The following is a 22,122-nucleotide window of genomic DNA, read 5'->3' as shown; positions in this document are numbered from 1 at the left end:
CCTCACCGATAACACCGGAATACTGTAAAAATACTATGCATCAGTACAACTCCAAACACGACTTGTTTAGCATGTATAATACCTTAGTTATCAAATATCTTTATTTCTCAGCATTTAACTAACTGAACCAACTTAAATCATACACTTTAGAGCTTATTGAACCTTATGTGTGAATATGCAATGTGTGGGTATTCGGGGTTTGATATAAGGACGCTAGTTATTAATGGGTGAGATTTAAGTGCATAATTTCTCATACATGAAGTGAACATCCAGCAGTGTGGATTGCTGAGGGTGGTAGTTCCACATGCCCTCTGTCAGCAGGCCCCCACCTGTCCTGTTCAAAGGAAAAAAACTTCTATTGTTCTCCTAGACTCTTGTGTGAGAACTGTGAATCAAGCTGTGAAGTTGGGGCCATCCTGTCTAGGAGTCAGACAAATCCAATTGTGTAGATCAATGCCTGAATTATATTACAATTGCCACAACTATACTTTATCTGCATCCAGGGATTCCCAATTTGTATTTAAAAATACCCATTGTCTATTCTTATTTACTTTTACTCAGAAAGCTTGTTTTTCCAGTTGCCCTTGGTAGATTAACAAAAACATTGCCAACACTCTAAGCATCCAAAGCCATTTATTGCTATACAAGTTCCAGATTTTCTATTATTGTGGATATTTTAACTGATACATTGTTTGCAGACAAGCGGTTACATAATTTCAAAACTATGGATTAACTAGCCAAGTGTGTCAAAACATCCTTCGTATGCTCATCTGGAACACTTCCATGCAGGAATCATCATTTCTGATTCCAAACCAGTACAACCATTATTATTTGTACATCTGCTAGTTATTCACATATTTACTATTTTTATCCTTTATTTTTTGTCATTATATATGTGTTTATTTCTGATATATGTCCTATTTATTACCATCTCATTTGCCTATTTTTTGCCTATATTAAATTCCAATTTATATTTATTTCTTACCAGCGCGGTGTGCGTGCTTTTGTATTTGTTTAGTGTTTGTGGGGTTGCAATTATTCCCCTTCATCGCACCACTGCAGGTCTGTCCTTGACATAGGTTTCAGTGTGGTATTCAAGCGCTAGGGTATTTTCTTTTGTCTTTCTATTTTCTATACCCCTGTATACCGCCTCACTTCGAGCCCTGGTTGCGACATCATGTCTTTTCTGCATTGTGTGGACAAAAGTGTACCTTTGTGCTACGTCTGTTAGTTGAATACCCGGAGGTAGCACTTATATGGTGCAGCAAGATCACACAGTATGTAATATGCTGTGTCTTTAGTACTCATGGGATTTAAATGGATAATAAACTCCATGATGTAGCTATAGATATTTTGTTTCCCTAATACTAATAAATAGAGATATGAATAGATTAGAACTTTGATTGTAGTTTTAATTAATGTTGCACTTTGAATATATGGAATGTATTTGTTACTGTTTATAGCTGTACAATAAAATGTACTCAATGTTCTAAGGTAAGGGAACAGTAATATAATTTAAACTTAGAATGAAAGTGCTTAACTAGAAAGACATCTGTCCTCAAGGGATGCAATCGGGAAGCCGACTGCCTAAGTACCGGCAGCCGGCTTCCCGACTGTCATATCCCGGCAAGGGTGAAATGCCGGGCGTCTAGATGTAGACGCCCGCATTTCCCCGGCATCCCGATCGTAGTGATGCCGTCGCCGCGAGCGGACAGCCGTGGGGGGGACGGTTAGGTTTAGGGCTCCGGGGGGGACTTAGGGTTAGGCACCCCCCCGGGAGGGTTAGGGTTAGGCTAAGGGGAGGGAGGGTTAGGGTTAGGCACCCCCAGGGGGGACTTAGGGTTAGACACCCCCCCGGGGGACTTAGGTTTAAGCAGTGGGGAAGGGGGTGGTTAGGGTTAGGCACTTAGAGGGGGGATTAGGGTTAGGCACTTGGGGGGGAAGTTAGGGTTAGGCACCCCTAAGGAGGGTTAGGGTTAGGGGGGTTAGGTTAGTAGATACTCACCTATCCATGATCGGGATTTCCAGCGCTGTCGGGCTTCCGCTGCTCAGAACTCTGCTGATGTCGGGCTGCTGCTGACGGGAATCGAACCGCCGGCCATGGGGCCAGCGGTATTTCATACCAATTCCGTCCTCAATAATGTAATTATGGATATGTTGTTAAATGTGGACACAGATAAGATTCTTTACTCTTTTGTTTATGGTGTATAATGATTTTTATGTATTGATTTATTCTTGTTTTATACAGATGTGCCCACATACATCTATCCTCCATGCGCTACAAGTCACACCACACATAACGTGGGAGCTCAGTGTGACTCGGTTAGCACTGAGCTTTTTTCCATGCATCATTTTACCTTCAAATGTGTCTTATTAGCACAATGATGCATCTAGATAGCACAAGTAGCTTTTGCTGATTAAAATTATATGCAGCTTGCCTATATTCTGTGTACAACTGTAGGTGTATCTGCATGCTAAACACTACATTACAGTGTTACAGCCACTGATAACACCCGCAATTGTTTCTGCATTCTACACACTATGCTACAGTGTTACAGCCACTGACACTGTAATGCAGTGTTTTGCATGCAGATACACCCGCAGTCACTCAAAGAACATATGCATGCTGTATATCATTTTAATCAGCAGAAACTGCTTGTGCTAACTAGATGCAACATTATGCGAATACGATGCATTTGAAGGTAAAGAGACTCATGAAAAGATGCTGGGCGCTACTGAGTCACGCCACAGCATGGCGCGACTAAAGGGCTGTTTAACGCATAAGGAGACTAGATGTACATGTACCCATCTGTTTGTTGGATCAATTGTAGATACATATGATGCTAATAAAATGTGAGACCATTGTCTGTATAATTAATTTGTAAAACATTGACTGATAAACCATTGATTGATGCGGGTATATAAAGAAACTACAAACCCTGATGAAGTCATTGAATGACGAAACATGTTGGGCGTGGCCTGTGACATTTTCATTGTGACGTGATCTGCCTGTCTCCAGAGGCGGCGATATCCATTGAAGTGGTCTGTTTCTCTGTACTATTACCATCTGCTGGGTGACCATTGAATACTATATTTGTCTTCAAATACCTCACTGTATGTGATTTTATCTTATGATTTATGAGTGCGCTCTTCTGTGTCTACCTGTTTCAAATACACAGTATATATATATATATATATATATAAAGTCCAGTATTAGTCCACACTCACGTCTGAAAATCCAATTGCTGGGGTAGCCACCCAAATGGGATCACCTGTATGCCTGCATACAAAAAATGAACAAAGGGGGTGCACTCACCAGTCTTCTAAAATGAGTTTTTATTTCATCTTTTTAAAAAAATTTACAGCATCATAGTAAAGCTCCGACGTTTCGGTCCTAGCCATGGACCTTTGGGCGCACATAGACCAAAAAGTCCTTGGCTTTTGGTATAATTCAACACCAATGTGTATCGGATTAACAAATGTCCAAGAGGAATTTCAAAGCCGGACCTTGATGTGATTCTCCTTTCTCTGATAATTTTAGAAAAGCTTCAACAAAGTTGATGGATAATTCAATATATCCCAAAGGATTCTAAAAAAGACTATCTCACCAGAAAGCACTCAGAATAATGGCCCACCATTAGATTCAGTAGAAAACATTTTTTTTATTAAAATTTCATGTCAATAGACGCATATTTAATACACCATTAAATATTGCTTATATCATTTTTTTTCCAATGCCTTAACAGTGGTAGGAGATAATAGATACCCTGCTGCTACCCATACAGGGCTCATTAAGCATGTTTTTCACTATAAACACATGGATTCAAGAATACACTTCCCTACATGTTTTATCCATAAGGACTTCATCAGGGGTATAAAATTCCAATTGATGGTTGTAAACAATTCAAATACAGAATTGGTGAGTTATTATCCTTAAACCTAACTAATAATGTAAAACAATGTTCACCTCCAGTCTTTAAGCTGTGACCTGCTCCCAGGACCAAACTGCAGTTTGCTGTTGATTGCAGTTTGGTCCTGGGAGCAGATCTCAGCATAACACTGGAGGGAACATTGTTTTACATTATTAGCTTGGGCTCTTGCGTAGCTCCATCCTTTACTAATAGCTATGTGGTGATAATAGGTCTTGGATGTTATTCCAGTCAGAGTGCAGGTGGATTCACCAGCTGGATACCCTGTCCCCCCGTGGACTTAATGAAAACTTGGGCCTTTCATGCTTTTTATAATTTAGTTGTTAATCTTGCTTTCTTTCTGTTCTATTTTGATTTGTGTTTGTTGTTTTTCTGCTTTCTTCTTATTTTAGGTAGTCTGCCACGTATATCATTGTACCATGATCAGGACGGGTTAACATGTGATGCCTACTATTTTCTCCATGGACTATGGTGGTTTATTTGTAGTATAGAACTTACCATAGATTCATCTGGTATATTTTAATATGCCCATGCACTGTCTTGTGCTTATTACAGAACACATGCTGATATACAGCTCCATGTTTGACTTGTTATAGTATATTTCTATGTATATTATTGTTTACATGGTTGCTTATTTATATTGTCACTTTGCATCTCAGCAGGCACTGGTGGGTTTGATCAGATGCTGTGATCTGCGTGACTCTGCTGTTGATGATGTCATCACGCCTGCCATGACCGCGATGGCGGCTTGCCGCCATGGACAATTCGGGAGGGGATTCTATATGGGTAAATGTTATTTCTATGTACTTTTCACCCTGACAAAAATGCTTCTTGCATCGAAACGTTGGTTCTTAACACTGCTGTAAGTGTCTTTTTTTCTGCATTGAGTGCTGCCGTCCATCCGGTTATTTGTATGTCTGCCTGATTGCTGATGGCTGACTGGGAGTGTACCTATATATATATATATATATATATACATATATATATATATGAATGTAGATGTGTAGAAATAAAATTTAACAAATCATGCATGATTATTATAAGTTAGAATTATACACACATAGTTGCATGCAAATATGCACTAAAAAATCTACAGCCTATAGCTGCCGAAATGTGTTATGAGCCAAATTGCATTTGGACTACACAGTACAGCAATCCAAAGTCATTTCAAAATGGCTACACAAAATATAAAATGGAAGCACAGTTGCACCAGCATACACTTGCAATCAGCAATACCCCCACGAGGTGCGCGCTAATTAACATGCATACCACCACTCTCACTTTATGCATAAATCTTGATATGTATACTTATTGCACTCATTACCAGGCCAGGAGGTCCGGCTGGTACACCTCAGGTCAGACCACCGCCTCTCCAACTGGACGATGGTGCGGCTGCACCCAAAACAGCGAAGGCGCCTTCGCACCTCACTGTAAGCTGCAAAGTTTGTGCAGTTTCCAACATAGGGCACCATATGCCCCAGACGGTGGTCCATCACCTCCAGGAGAACACTGAGCTCCCACCAGCTGGAGCATGCTGCTCTCAAAAGATGGCAATATACGAGTGCCACATATTAGTAAGAGGGAAAACAAGGTCCTTGTAGAAGAGGCGATATCCTGATTGCATAGAGTGAGCAAAATTTGGCCTAAAGATCATGGAAGGATGTGGATTTAAATTGCCAAAAATATAAATTCTGGGAACGTTATTGTACCCTAACATATCTTAGGAAATGGTGAATTACTAAAATACTCCATATTAAAAAAAAAATTGTTACAAAATAAATGTAAACATAGTGGGTGAGCTGATAATTTTAGGATGTATGTACATTATAATTGTATAATATGCAAATTGCTTTTGGTGTAAACAATAGATGTGTGTAAAATGTTTTAATGTGCCATAGAAATGATAAAAAAAAAAAAAAAAAATTCTTATGTTTTCTTTAGATGGAATGACCTTCTCAGCAGACTCAGTAGCAAACTGAAGTTCCGGATCGAGCACAATAAAGGACCAGGTGGTCCACTCCCTCAGATATTGGAATTGACCCCACAAGATATGAAAATTATGTGGACCTTAGAACAGGGGTTGTTGGCAGATGCCCACTTACAACATTCAGTGGTGCCTGCCACTGATGCCCCACATGTGGTGTCTGGTACTTGTGTATATTTAAATTATATCTATCGATCTTTACCATAAAAATTTAAATCATGTTTCTTTCTTTCTTAGGAGATGACCACCCTCAAAGGCTGCAGTCGGATGGAGGGAGGCACAACCTCCACCATTGGTGCCACCCCAATCCACCACTGCCACCCTTGTTGAAGTAATCAATGGGCTTAGTGTGACAGTGGGGAGAGACACTGCAGCTATTGAGTCAATGCATGACTCAATTTGGACCAGCATGCTGGAGAGTAACCTCCATTCTAAAAGAAATTCACCAAGATCTGGGGGAGATTAAAGAAAAGAATATATTTAATTGGTGCCAATTATACTACAAAACTACATAGTCTGCTGCTTTCCAAAAAGGGGATTTACTCAATCCCTGTAAATAGAAATAAAAAAAAAAGGTGGAGAAAGAAAGCGCTAACACACTGTTTTTATATATAAGAAAAAAACATTTATTGACAGTTTTCCTCAATGAAAGGATGTTACCAGCTATTTAGCAATTATTACTGAGCAAAGGCAAATCTGAAAAGCATACATTGACCTTTACTAAAAACAGATCAGGAAAAATACTCAGAGAATATTTGCTATTTTATATTATTACTTCAAAAGATAAAAAAAAAATTCTTGGTATTTACTGTATAAACACAAGATTCTTATTATTGTAGAATCCTTAACAGGCTATTATCTATGAGTAACAATCACAGCTGTAATCTCTTTAAAAATTACACATAGTAACAACAGGTTCAAATTGTAACTGTTTCACAGTAATTGATATTCTTACACTAGTTGTTACACAAGTAGCACTCTAAAAAAAAGTGGATTCTTGTGTAACAGCTCTTTTATGCAGTGTGGTGTTATTCTGCTTATTTTATCTGCACTATCCTGGATCTTAAACTTAAAGCACAGTCTTTATGCATTTTATTCCAAGGAAAAGCAGTTATTAACTCTTTCCATGACAATTTTAAATCACAGCACGCAGTCAGATTCCCCAGCTGTTTCCAATCACACTGCACAGCCATTTTTTTCCACATGGAACTCCACACTCAATTTAAAATATAGTATTTTAGAAAATATAATGACGCGAGTCTTTAGTACTTGTTGATGAAAAAGTACATGCATGCTTAAGTAAAAATCATGGGCATATAATATATATATATATATATATATATATATAATTTACCACATCCTCCTTCTGTTAGGACTGGTGGTAAACCCCCTCCAGGGACTCTCTCTCTACTCTCCTCTGCCCTTAGCACATCAAACGGTCACCTCCAGACCTCAAACAGCCAGACCACCAGAGGAGACAGGGGATCCTGAGGGCGTGAGCACAGCTAGCTGGTCTCTCAATAGCAGTGAAATAAATGCATTTCTCCACCTCTGCAAAGTATCGGTGGCTTCCTCAATAAAATACTGAGGAAGCTGTCAATAGTGGGCAGAGGTGGAGAAACACATTTACTTCACTGCTATTGAGAGACCTGCTAGCTGTGCTCACGTCCTCAGGATCCCCTGTCTCCTCTGGTGGTCTGGCTGTTTGAAGTCTGGAGGTGACCGTTTGATGTGCTGAGGACAGGGAGGGCCTCGGGTAGAGGAGAGGGAAGAGAGAGTCCCTGGAGGGGGTTAACCACCAGCCCTAGCCAATAGAAGGAGGACATGGTAAACTATATATATTTTTTATATGGCCATGATTTTTACCTAAACATGCATGCACTTTTTCATTAACGAGTACTAAAGACTCGCATCATTATTTTTTCTAAAATACTATATTTTAAATTGAGTGTGGAGTTCCATGTGGAAAAAAATTACCATACAGTGTGATTGGAATCAGCTGGAGAATCTGAATGCATGCTATGATTTAAAATTGTCATGGAAAGAGTTAATATCTTTTCCTTGGAATAAAATGCATAAAGACTATGCTTTAAACCGAAGATCCAGCATAGTGCAGATAAAATAAGCCGAATAACCCCACACTGCATAAAAGAGCTGTTACACAGAAATCCACTTTGTTTTAGATTGCTACTTGTGTAACAACTAGTGTAAGAATATCAATTACTGTGAAACAGTTACAAATTGAACCTGTTGTTACTATGTGTATTTTTTAAAGAGATTACAGCTGTGATTGTTACTCATAGATAATAGCCTGTTAAGGGTTCTACAATAATAAGGATCTTGTGTTTCTACAGTAAATACCAAGAGGTTATTATTATCTTTGAAGGTATAATATAAAACAGCAAATATTCTCTGAGTATTTTTCCTGATCTGTTTTTATTAATGGTGAAATTACCTTGGCTCAGTAATAATTGTTAAATAGCTGGTAACATCCTTTCATTGTGGAAAACTATCAATAAATGTTTTTTCTTATATATAAAAATGGTGTGTTAGCACTTTCCTTCTCTACCCTTTTCTTTTAAAGATTAAATAAAGACTACTTGGCTCCGAGCTGGTGCCCTGCCTACCCAGGAACCACCTTGGAGTAGGGTACATGTCAGTCCACCTGGATCCGGGATAAGTCAAGTCCCAAATCTGCTGCGAAGTCTCATTGCACAAAATAAAAAAAGTTGGCATTTCAATCCAGATAGTTCCATGATCTATTTCAACTTTGGCCTACTATGAATTCTGGACATTTCTTGTTTGATTGCCTCCCTCTTACTATAACCTGGCACTGATATGTTGCCATCATATGTTGGGTCTGTTGAACTTCTGACAGGTACATTTGGAGTAAATCATTGTGTTGGAGGAAGTAGAATAGGAACTTTGGTGCATCAGCACCATCACACATCTGCAAGTGTGTTACCCTTACAAATCCTTCTGGAAATTCTTTTCTGACAAAATGTACAATGTTTATTGTTTTTTTTATATTCTATTCTTTTTTTTAATCTTATTTTTTGAAATGACAAACAATGTGAAAACATAAATAAAAAATTGGGCGCACACACTCAGATATGTCTGCTTTTTTATTTTAAAAAAACCCATAATTCTACCTTGTTTGTACTATTATATATGCAAGACATTTAATAGTGACACATTCTCTAGTGCTTTTATCAAGGTTTTGATGTATCAATGTCTGTCGTACTACATTATAACAGACTACATTATAACCCAAGAATAGGCTTACACTCCAAGTAATAATACTATGACACGAAAATGAAGGAATACATCTAAAGTAAAAAAAATAAAATATATATATATTTCATAGCAAAATTAGAAACATAAAATATAAAAGTAAGATTATCAACATGTTAACAACTACACTAAAATACAAAAGTAAGAGAACCACACAAGATGGTTCATTTTAAACAAATATGTAAAAGTCTGCAATGCAGAAGTGTCCATTCATTCATACCTGTATAACACCTTGCTCTGCGGTAATCTGTGTACCTGACGTCCACTCTGCTTACAATCACTGTGATAGTTGGCACCTGCTATCATTCCACTCTCAAGCTCTGTGCTCTTCCAGCTCTGAATTCACATCGGTACCACCGAGTAACATCAGGCATTTACAGCAGCCCTGGCTTCCCTGAGAAACTGCTAACTTTGTCATATGCAATGGGTACTCAGGGTCCATAGACAATCGCAGTGGCTAATTTATGCACACCCATGCTATGTGTTCAAATGGACAGGCACGCCTGCGTTTCTCTGACCACTTTCTTGTTACCAGCCCCAAATGCTGTCATTCACTCTGCGATGACTTTGTATCTACTGTGCATGAGTGATCACAAAGCAATCACAATTCTAACTCATGTACGCACACTGCTGTGCATATAGATGTGCAGTATGCAACAATTGGCCATCTGCGTATGCTACCGCAATAGCAATCAGTGCTGAATTAGGCCCAGTGTTTCTTAACACCATTTCTTAATTTTGCACACATCTATATTGTTTTTAAACATTATTTTGCTATTTTTAATAATAATATTTTAATGAGTGAAATAAAAGTAATATTTTGATTTATCTTTTTCTTTTTTTTTGTACACCCAGTAAAACAGACTCTTTCCTATCCAGTTATTTATTTAATAGCTTTTCTTAGTATATAATTATCATCATTATATCTTGTGGGCCAAATGATTTTCCTATTCATACTGTACATTCCACTTTATTAGATAGTAAAGCTATTTTCTCTGGGAGTGGCTAATACTTTCTGTTTGACTTCTTCCAGTGAAACTGGATCAAAGCCACATGCTATAAATTTAATTTTCATGTTGTCTATTTGTGTATGTAATCTATTTTATTGCTGCATATTCTACATATTCTGAGTAATTGAGAATATGGTCACCCTTTTTGATTAGGTTTAGAATGAAAATGTCTTGAGGATAATACTGTCTTCCTGTGTGTATCTTTAGTTCTGAATTTGATGTTAGATATTTGTATGGTAACATCCAAAAAACCTGTGGAGTCTGCGCTCATTTTATAAGTAAATTTTACCAGATTCATACCAGCATTGTGTCCATCCAAGATGGAACTTAAATGTTTCTTGGAGCCTGTCCATAGTTGCAGTAAGTCATTAATGTACTGTAGCGGGTGTATTATAATACATGTTCAAAGATTGCTGTGTTTGAAAAAAATTACTCATTTTCTACACCAAACATAAAAGAATTAGCATACAATGGAGCCACATTGTACCCCAAAGCACAGCCAGATGTTTGAAGGTAGAATTGACCATTGTAAAATAAATTATTCCTTGTAACGACCATGTCTAATAATTTACTAACAAAATCAACATTAGGGCCTATGTAGAGAAGATTTTCAGTTATAACTTTTCTCAATACCTGGATCCCTAGGTGGTGTGGCATACAAGTATAGAGAGAAATTACATCTATACTGCACAATATGCAGTTTTGAGGTATGTATTGCATATTGTTAAGAGCTAATAAAAGTGTTGTAGTGTCTTTCAAAAATGACTCAACACCCTTTACACAAGTTTGGAAACAAGTGTCAAGGCAGATGGAGATACGGTATATTGAAGCAAACCATGTGCAAGTTCTTGTGAACTTTAGGTCTTTACATAATGCTTTCATGATCTACAAGGTAATGATTGAATTATCAACAGCTTTTTTTAATAGAGAGTTTACATTGTAGGATCTTATAAAAGCTTTTAAGTGTTATTGCCAGAGTGTTGACATCCAATATCTCTCTTATAATCTGTCAGATCTTGGATCACTATGGAGCCACACTTATCTGCAGATCTGATAACAATGTCCTTCATATTGCTAAGGATTTAATGGCTTTAATTCAGCTCCTATCCAATTAGTATAATTTCTTTTTGTATTGGATACTCATTGTGACACATGCGTGTCAAACAATCTTACAAATATCTTAATTGACGCATTGGTGGACTGAGGGTCAAAGCTGGATTTAGGTGATATTTTCTATAGTTCTTTAGGAACTAGTTTCAAATCCTTCTTTAGGATGGGTCGCAAATAATTCTTTTAATTTCAATTGTCTTTGTAGTTTATATATTTCGGTCTTCCAAAGGAAGGGTTCAGAAGTGGTAGAAGGCACAAAGCTTAATCCTCTTTCTAGGACTTGTGTCTCCAATTGTGACAAAGGAGTGGAAAACAAATTGAATATTATCTCCTGAGCAACAGGGGCTTTCTTTGAGATCTGACTCTTCCACTGACCACCTCTTCTGAGGAACTTGCAACTTGTGCAGACTTTTTTTCCTAAGTATCTCAATAAAACTATGGGACTTCAGTGTTTTCTGTAAGTCTCATGCAATTTCTCATGCTTTGTATACTATGGCCACTAGATGTCTATATTCAGATCCTTTGCAACAGGGGTCTTCACAGACAGTGTGGGTCACATTAAAAAATTCAATGAAACCCAAGGGCCACTATGCTGTACTGCGGTATTTAGACTCTGCCACCTCCTCACACAATTATGTCCCATAACTGCCCCTCCTACAATTTGAATTAGGTTCCCTCCTAACACAATTATAATCATGCCCCATAACTGTCCTCCATTAATTATGTCAGATAGTTGCCCCATTCTCAAACAATTATGTCCCGTAACTGCCAAACTCCAGCATAAAGGATCCATTCAAAAATCAGACAACAGTTCTATGGGGCGGCCATCTCTTCAGCTCCTGCTGCTGTGCCTTCTGGCTCAACACTTCTCCCACTGTGCATTTGTAGTTTACTTTCCTTTGATTGGTAGATAGCTCCAGCCATACACCAATCAATTCTTAGATATGCCCACTACAGTGATTGGTGGATGGCCAGCATCATCCAGCTATCTAGCAGCCAAAACTGCTGTGATGTGTCAGCCAGCATGGCTGGGAGGAGCATCACATGACTGGTGGCCAGGACTCGGGAGTCACTGTCTGGAAAAAAATGCTGCGACTGCCCAGCCACTGTAAGCAGCTGCTCACCCAAATGCCTGCCTCTGTGTTTCACTTACAAAATACTGAAGAGACAAAGCAGGAAATCCATAAGGAACAGCTCCACGGGTGTCCCGATTGGCAGGCCACGAGGAACAGCTCCACAGGTTGAAGACCCCTGCTTCACAACAATGTTTTATTATATTTAAAATATTGAACTAACTTCTATATATATGTAGATGTTTTTAGGACAGCGCACAAGTTTATGCCTCAAATACTTTTTGTTCAGTAGGTGACATAAGGAGTCCAATGTGGTTAGTGAATACACAGGTCCTTCTGGTAAAGGTGGCAGGAATCTTTCCATATTTTTGTTTGGCAACTGGATAAGGATAATCTAGGAGAAGGTTTGGAAAGAACATGCGCCTATTAGTGTAGTATTTAAATTAAAGTGCACATGCTCATATATAAAAATGTTTGTACCAAATAAAAAACTTTTTTGGCTTATCTGAATTTCAATGTGGTGGTTCCAGTCGATGGGATGGACCTGAGATTCTGTTGACAGGAAACCTTGGGGAATCTGCTCAATTAAAGCCAAATATAATAAGACTTATAGTGTAGTACTTATAATACTGTACATGTGGATAAAGTAATAGATTTTGCTTACCAGAAAGCACTGAATAAACAGCATGTAGTCATCAATTCCTGATTGTTCCTTCAATATCGGTATACCTCCCTCAATATTCGAATGGATGATTTATAAGCTTTCTAGCTAAATGCCAACAGAAAGCTTAAAAACCCATCTAAGCTTAAAAACCTCTGCTATGAGGTTCAACTGGAAATAAACAATCAGTTAGGCATTCCAGACCAATTTCCACCCTGCTGCTTTAATCTCTGGAATCCAATGTTACTACTCTGTGAGGCATTTTTACAAGGATCCAGTGTGACCACATATGAAGTGATTGTGATCCTATTTGATTACCCCTGATGAAGTCCCCAAGGGGACAAAATGTGTATGGTTTTATGCCAAAGCTAATGGCTATGTTTTAAAAAGTGTCAACTCCAAAGAATCACAAATTTTGATAATCTATAAGGTGACAGTAAGCTTGACATCATTTTATGTAAGAACAATTATTGATATATTAAAAATTTTTACACTTTGAAAGCCATCGGTATTTCATACCCAACCCTGTAAAACAGGGGTCAGGGAACTTTTTTACCTTTTACTCCAAAATATATTTAGATACATCGACGTTACCCCTTTGATTTGAAAGGAAGGAAATCATATAGTAGTGCCCCCATATAATTCCCCTGTAGTAGTGCCCCCATAGTTATGCCCTTGTAGTGCCCCCATATAATGCTCCTGTATTAGTTCCCCCATATAAAGCCCCTGTAGTATCACTTGTACAAAAACAAACAATAGTTCTCACATGACGTCTCTCCCATAGTGCGCATGGAGAGAGCCGGAAGCTGGAGTTCAGAAGAGAACTCCAGTCTCCGGCTAACGCGGCGCTGCAGGGAAGGAGCCGGGCGTCCCCGCTGGTATTAACATCTCAGCGGGCGTCCAGCTTAGAGCCTCCCTGTGGTGCAGCCGGGCATGCATATGAATCATTCTATATTATAGAAAGATTTATATGCATGCCTGGCTGTCCGTCCATTACCCCCAGGAATTTAATTTTTACCCCATGTGGGGTAATATACCCCTGTTCCCCGACCACTGCTGTAAAAAGACCCTTATTTTTGCACCCTCTTTTTTTCTTCCCTGTGACCAATATTATTATCATCTTCTTAGTTTATTTTTCCCCACCCCCACTGATAGCAGATCCCCCAATTGGGCATTACACCCCCCATCCCCCACATGTGGAGCACAGCGGAACATGTGTCAGGGGGGACTGATGATCAGTCTACCCTGCTGCAGCTAATCTCTGCACTTGCATTTACTATCCAAATAGTTCTCGGGGGGGGCAAGTAAGGTTCCCTCCTCACACTTATGTTCCCAGCACATGCACCCGAGAATGCCATTTGCACTGCATTCTGGGGTGCAATTCCAATAGTGATGTCAGCAGTCACAGTCCACCACATCACTTTCTCGGGAGTCAGAGGAAATATGTTCTGATCTTCTGCAGAATAGATCTTCTCTTTGAGAACTAGAGCATACAGCATATGATGCAACGTTGTCAGCAGAAACACTTCTGGCTGCAGTCATCTGCCATGCAACCATGCCAGTTAAGTGGTTAAATGTGTATGTGAGGAGCAGTACTGTATATGTTTGACAGTTATGAAACTACTGTATGATGTTCACATACCAATTCATTTTTCAAAACAAAATGAACTCAACATATTTTTTGTACAGTAGGTTTGTGCGTATAATAATTTCTTGCAAACCCAACATAAAAAGATTAGTTGTTGTTGCACAGGGGCTTGTGCAATCTTATGTATAAAGAATTTACTACATATTGCACATGTCCTAGTACAGGCTGAGTCTCCCATATCCAAAATGCTTGGGACCAGGGGTACTGTGGCTAATGGAATATTCCGTATTTTGGCTGTGAATATTTGCATGCCATAATGAAATATCTTGGGAATAGGACCCAAATATACACACAGAATGCATTTATGTGTTATATACACCTTATACACACAGCCTGCATGTAATTTTATACAATATATTCAATAATTTTATGGCTCAAACAAAGATTGTGTACAGAAATGAAATTAATTTATGTTTCATATACACCTTATACACACAGCCTGAAGGTGATGTTATACAATATTTGTAAGAATTTGTGACTTAGACAAAGTTTGTGTACATTGAACCATCAAAAATCAAAGGTTTGATTATCTCAGTCATGCCAAAAAACGTCCGTATTTCGGAATATTCTGTATTTTGGAATATTTGGATATGGGAGACTCAACCTGTACTGAATAACATTTAAAACAGATGACCTACTGTACACCTAAAGCTTTGATTAAACATGTCTATATTCCCATAAATTAATATTTCCTTTTTATTACAGTGCTGGAATAGGTCGTACTGGTGTCTTGATCACCATGGAAAAAGCAATATGTCTGATTGAACAAAACCAACCTGTTTATCCTTTGGATATTGTGAGGCAAATGCGAGACCAGCGGGCTATGATGGTTCAGACATCAGTGAGTAAGAAGTTGTTGCATGCAGATGAGTCTATCATTATATTGTATGTAACGGATTTTGCAGTATCTCACTTCATGTTTGTGAAACTGAATAAATAAGATGCTATTGAAAAAGAAAGTCACAAAGCTCATTTCTGAAATGTACCCAACATACACTTTTATCTGTATGCATCTGTTCAAAATGGTCATATCTATGGTACATGAAATGGTACATGAATCAATTTTTTTTATTATTTTTTGTACTAAACCCTATTTGCATACTACTAATCTTTAGAGATGCTCAAAACGTTAAAGCTGGGTTGAAATTAATTCCAATTTCACAGGTTTGATGTCTAAAGATATGTTCGCGTTCACCATTCACTTTACAATGTATGTTTTTAAATATGTTTGCTTATTTTTCATCCTCCATGGCAGCACATGCCCATCTTCTAGAGTCAGGACAGGCAAAAAAAAATTCAGCTGGAATGTTTATAGTTCTACACCTTAGGCCCATATTCAATTAGTTTTGCACCCGCGATACTTTTTCGCTTACATCACGTGCTTTAGCTTCGGAAACTAATTGCACGCATCCCCGCAATTGGCTCTATTCAATACCAAAGGACGTGGAAATGCAACCCGTTGAAACTTAGACAGACAGAAAGTGCTGTAAAAAATGGGGAAATCAGCCTGACGACCCCCAAATTATGTACTAACATTGGGGATCAATATAGATGTCCCCGATTAGCCCTATTGAAGCTTTTTGGGGTACTTAAGTGCTGTCAATTGCTTCAAATTAGCGTCTTCACAAGTGGTGAAGAATAGCATTTAGCATATTTTTTGGGTGAAAGTAAGTAGTCCTGTCAAATTTGGGGAACATGAAATTGGGTGCAAGCATAGATAAAAGTCGCTAAATTGTTGTTTTAAAACACGTAAAAAATGCACCTTCAGCAAGCTCCTGCAATCAAAATAACACCTCCCCTATACTTGCAGACCCTCAAAAAGTCTATTTGACTACTTTTTATGTTTTATATTTACCGCCTATTACATTGCATTGACTTTCCGCCTACGTGAAAAGTCTTTGCAATTAAATACAGCGAAAAGTTTCCGCTTGGCGAAATGACATCATACGTGATACTTTTTTGCGGATTCCAACTTTTCGCGGCTAATTGATTACGGCCCTTGTTAATGTTAATACAATTGTGTTATAATTCTGTTTGTTAACATATTTCTGCAAAGACCTAATCAGATCAAAATGATGCATATATTTGATCTCCTATGTGACAGGTGTATATGCTAGGAAGTGTGACAATATAATCATGTGGGAGGGATCCCTCTAGGTTACATACATGCACATACAGTACCTCACATGTCAAACAGTATAACTCTTAAAGCACATATTCATCTAATGTCACATTAATTTGCAGTTAGGTTCATCCATAAATTCACAGCAAAAAGAAGTAATATTGTAACTAAAAGCCCTTTTAGAGCCAGTACCCACACATCCTCCTGCATGATGCTCAGATGATTCATTAGCTTAATAAATCATCTGAGCATCATGCAAGGCAATTTGAAACTTAAAAGCATTTCATGGGAGAAGTCCCTTTGGGATTAGTACACACACAGGACCTAACTCAGACCTACTCACTAGCAAGCAATTGCTCATTGCTGGCGATGTTTGCAAATGTGCGCGTGCATATAGTTCGCAGTGCACGTGTGCAAACTAATATAAGCGATCGAGATGTGCTCACTCTCCCTGCAAAGACAGCCCAGAGGCATGAGTGACAGGAGAGGCCATTTGTGGGTGGAAAAAGGGTCAGGGCAGTAGTAACAGGGGAGTGGAGTTGCGGACATAGGTGTGCCTGAGTGTTTAAATGCCATTTCAGAGGTGTGCATAATTAACTGGCAGGGTTATAGTACACATCACCTGGTTGAATTATACACTGAATTGCTCGCAGTGCTTGCAGTAGGGTACACTGAACCGCAAGTGCTGCAGTCAGATCTGATGGAACCTGAAGTACCAATGGTTGTATATACTTCCTGGAGATGACGGCCACTATCGGGCAGTTAAAGACTGGTGGGTGTCTGAAAACGCAAAGTGATCGCTCGCCAAGACATAGTGGGCATCAGGGCTGCCATCAGAAATCGTGGGGCCCGGGACTCACAAAATAGGCAGGGGTCCCCACCTCCCCATGTTTCTGCAACTCAGCCCCACAGTGTCTCCCTAGCCAGCACCCCTCTGTCTCTATTCTGCCCCCCTACAGCACACAGCCATTAACCTTCTCCTGTATCTTCTGTCTGTTCCTCCTCGCACTGCAGCCAGATCCTCTGTCAGTGGTGCAGCGTGCATGATGTAATTGCATCATGCATACCTTGCCTCAATAAAAAAAATAAAAACTTTATTGTACCAGTTGCAATCCCCCCACATTTCACTCTCAGCGATCCCCCCATTTCCCTCTTTCAGAGATCCCCCCACATTCCCCTGTCTCAATGACACCCCCTACTTTCCCCTCTCTCAATGATCCCCTCCACATTCCCCTCTCTCTTCCAGCGATCCCCCCTACATTACCCTCTCTCAGCGACCCACCAAACACACACATTACCGTCTTTCAGTGACCCCCCACACACACACTCCCCTCTGTCTATCAGTGACAGCCCCCCCCCCACACACACACATCTCTCCCCTCTGTCTGTCAGTGACCCCCCCCACATACACACTCCCCTCTGTCAGTGACCCCTCCTACACACACTCCCCTCTGTCTGTCAGTGCCCCCCCAGACAGACACACACACACACACACACCCTCTGTTTGCCAGTGCCACACCACAGATTCCCCTCTGTCAATGCCCCCCACACACACATTCCCTTCTCTCTTTCAGTGCCCCACCAGACACACAGACATTCCCCTCTGTCTGTAAGTGCCCCCCTCAGACATTTCCCTCTGCATCATTGCCCCCCCACCTCCCCTCCCCAATTAACTTACCTCTGTCAGTGTCCTGAGAGGCACTCCGGCTCACTTCCATCTGTTGCAAGGGGCTGGAGTCAGACTTGCAGAGAGTCCATGTGGGCAGACTGGTGAGTCACACTGCAGCTTTCTCAGGCATATGCTGTCTGCTGAGCTGCTCTGTCTGTGCTCATTGTCAGGGGGCTGGTCTGGAGGAGGGGCCAGCCACCAGGAAGTAAAGGAGGCTATGCTTGCTCATTAATCACTGTCAGTGACAGATGCCCGGCACTGCGGTGCGGATCCTCAGTGAGAAGGATCTGCTACGTGCTGGGGAATACATGAGGGCCATTACTCCCAAGGGGCACCTGCTGCATGACTGATAGGTCTGTCCCTGTGCGGGACCCCCTTGCTGCCTGGGTCTGGGACAGTCCCCCTCTGATGGCAGCCCTGGTGGGCATGCTTGTACCTTTCCATGCAAGCGCCTGCCTTGATTTCACTTAGCTGAATTTCCATATGAGCGGCCGCATCTAGCGAGCGGGTCTGAATCAGGCCCACAGTCCGCAGTATAACTCAATAAGTTACCTGAGCATCATACATTTAGATAATGTAATGCTTAGTAACATCAAGCTTCCAGAATCCCTCTTAAAAATTTAACTCCTCTCTCCTCGGGACTATACAACTAACCAGGTAAGTGGTGCATACTGTAACTCCTGCACTGCTGACCGCATCAGGGCAGACTACCATGACCCTCCTTAGCTTGAAACCTCCCTTTCTTCTTCACTTCCTTTTGCTAAAACCCCTGACAAAGGGGAGAAATGCGTCAAGGTGTTACACAGTACCATATAATTTGACTGCCAAAGCAAACATCTGAAATTGGATGTATATAGCCGCCTCTGATTAATTGGAGCCTTAACATCCATAGGCTGTACTAGCTATTTGTTCCCCAATATATGGACTTAATTTCCCATATTGCAACTCACTGTGGGTGACATCAGTGCCGCAATGCAAGCAGAGCTAGTTTAACTGTTTATCGACACTGTGTGATTCAATCCACTGCTACCACTGCTGTATGTTTACTGGCTGTGTGGAGATTAGCTTTAAACTATCCAACGTTCAATATCTGTTACGATCTGTCTGGGACCAGGTAATAAATTGCTATAAGATGGATTCAAAATTCTGACTTTCTGCATCTACAGTATATGAAGATGCTGAGGAGGATTTCTATAACAGTGCTTGAATAGTCAGATATCTCTTTTATTGTCAGTGAACATTTATAGCTTTAGTGACAGCAGATATATTACGGTATATTTAAAAAGGCAGATGACTGTTTCCTTTAATGTTGCAATATATTATTTCAATTTTTTTATTGTTACTGTGTTAACACTTGTCCTATTCAGTTTTATTGTATAAATATGACTGCAGTCAATGTGTTTTATCATATTTTATGGTCAATACATTTTTAGAAGTAATTGACAGCTATTGGGATAATTTACTATACTACTCCAGCAGTGGTGTTGTGTGGGTAGTGGTCCAAACAGGTCTTTTTATTACTACGTTTTTTGCTATGAATTTACGGATTGATCTAATTGCGAAATAATGTGACGTGGTGCATATGTGTTTGTTATGATACCTGATGAACTCCTGCACTGTCATAACCAAAACAAAGTGCTCTCCATCAATAACAACCCCTTTTCCCAGAACACACACTTGTTTGTAGGTACTTGGCTGCCGCCTGGACTTCGCACTTATAATAAGTAATAAGGAAGCACAGTTATCAAAATATAGACAAAGGAATGTGACACTCTAAGAACTCATATAAATTCTCAGGAGGTCTCCCATCCAGGAATAAACCCAAGCCCTTACTGCTTAGCATCCCAAACTAGACAGAAATAGGCTGTCTAAAGCTAATTGATGCAGTAATTCAAATTATACTGCTAAACAGTGATTACCAGAATACTCTCCTGCAGTTAATGTTACTGCAAGCTAGTATCAAACAAGGGTTCAATTTAGCTATTTCTAATTTAGCAACTAACAAAAGGGTATGCAACTATATTTTCACTACATTAATAATATAACATTCTTAAGCAATAATAATAATTCCAGAATGATAATTCAATAAACATGAGAGTAATTGAAAACTTAGTAATTTCTTTGAATATACAGCAAACTGCAGGATACAGAAATGTCCACATACATCTATCCTCCATGTGCTACAAGTCACGTTACACATAACACATATGTGCCATGTGACTGTAGTGCCAAAAATCTTTTCATGCTACTTTTTACCTGTAGATGCATCTGTGTGAATAGAAGGCAAAAACAGCTTCTGCTGATTAAAATGATATGCAGCATGCCTATGTTCTGTGTGTGACTGTGGGTGTATCTGCCTGCAAAATGCTGAATTTCAGTGTCAGCAGCTGTAACATAATGTAGCATTTCACATGCAGATACACCCGCAGTTGCACACAGAACATCGGCATGCCATATATCATAGCACTGGCGTGACTAGAATGGCTGTTAATTGGGCAAGGAGGCTAGATGTTTGTGGACACATCTGTAAGACATTTAAAAACACATGGACTACCCAGAGTAGTATATTAGCCAAGTGTATATCTGCTAGCAATAATATGTAATAGAATGTATTCAGGATACTTAGCAGATGAAAAACACAGCAATCTTTCCTAGGCAACAGTTAGAACCAGGGACCAGGCAAGGAATCCTATGGGAGACTCAGCTAGAACAGAACAACCCACACAGGTCCAAGAGCCAGCACCTGATTAAAACTGCTGGCAAACCAATCACAGTCGACCAGGTCAATGCCCAGCCTGACATCAGTAGGACAGGTGAACAAGTCAGAACAATTCCAATGATTCAGTCCAGACTTGACCAGCCAAGTACAGATATAACAGTGTTTTAGGCATTATATTGTTTGAAATGCAAGGTATGTGTATGTGCAGATTGGGTCTGTGAGTCCGCATGTAAACTGGCAGCAGATTGTCAGTGACTGACAGTCTGCTTACCTTAGATTTACAACTGATGACAATAAGAAACTATCTTCAGCATGAACAGATTTTGGAATATTTTCTTTCAAAGGAAGCTAAACTTAAAATAGACTATACTAAGAATACTTATTTCCATCAGGGAGGCAAATCTGGTAAGGTTTTGGCTTATATGTTGAAGCAGCAGCAGAAAAAACAGTTTATTATGAAATTGCTACTGATGATGTAACTTTTCCTGCTGACTGTCTTTTATACTACTATTTTACAAACTTGTATGCAGACTCTCCTACATACCCCAAATTGTCCTGTTCTTTTTTTCAAGAGGCTGCTTTGCCTGAGTTGTTGACCCAACAGAGGGAGCTTCTTAATAGTGTCATAACAGAAGATGAGGTAGGATTTGCCATTTATAGTGTACGACTTAACAAGTCACCAGGCCTGATGGCTTTAATGGCAACTATTATAAACTTTTAAAAGAAGACTTAATTCCTTGTTTTACGAATTTGTTTCAGCAACTTCAAGGGGGGTGGGTCTACAGTATTCTACTTTTAATGATGCTTACACAATCCTTTTATTGAAGCCTAATAAAAGCCCTGATTCCCTTGATTCATATATAGATCTATGACCCCCTTAAATTCAATCAAAGATAATGGTTG

The 22,122-nt window shown here is 39.5% G+C and overlaps 1 protein-coding gene across 17 annotated transcripts in view; it reads left to right on the top strand.

Annotated features, from left to right (window-relative positions):
- Nucleotides 1–22,122, top strand: part of PTPN3 (protein tyrosine phosphatase non-receptor type 3) — a 753,142-nt gene that overhangs the window by 692,433 nt on the left and 38,587 nt on the right. For 15 of the 17 annotated variants that reach the window (XM_088473619.1, XM_088473605.1, XM_088473610.1 and 12 more), the window contains one exon: nucleotides 15,415–15,550. In XM_088473619.1, coding sequence (XP_088329745.1) covers nucleotides 15,415–15,550 — 136 coding nt within the window. Of the gene's footprint in view, nucleotides 1–15,414; nucleotides 15,551–21,791; nucleotides 21,860–22,122 lie in introns of those variants that run through there. The other 2 variants (XM_088473604.1, XR_015878492.1) reach the window with 2 other exon arrangements.

This window comes from Taudactylus pleione, unplaced genomic scaffold (genome assembly GCF_031769625.1).
Source record: "Taudactylus pleione unplaced genomic scaffold, aTauple2 ptg000137l, whole genome shotgun sequence".
Classification (NCBI taxonomy): domain Eukaryota; kingdom Metazoa; phylum Chordata; class Amphibia; order Anura; family Myobatrachidae; genus Taudactylus; species Taudactylus pleione.
The sequence above is the reverse complement of the archived record's forward strand: the minus strand, read 5'-3'. Positions and strand labels throughout refer to the sequence as shown.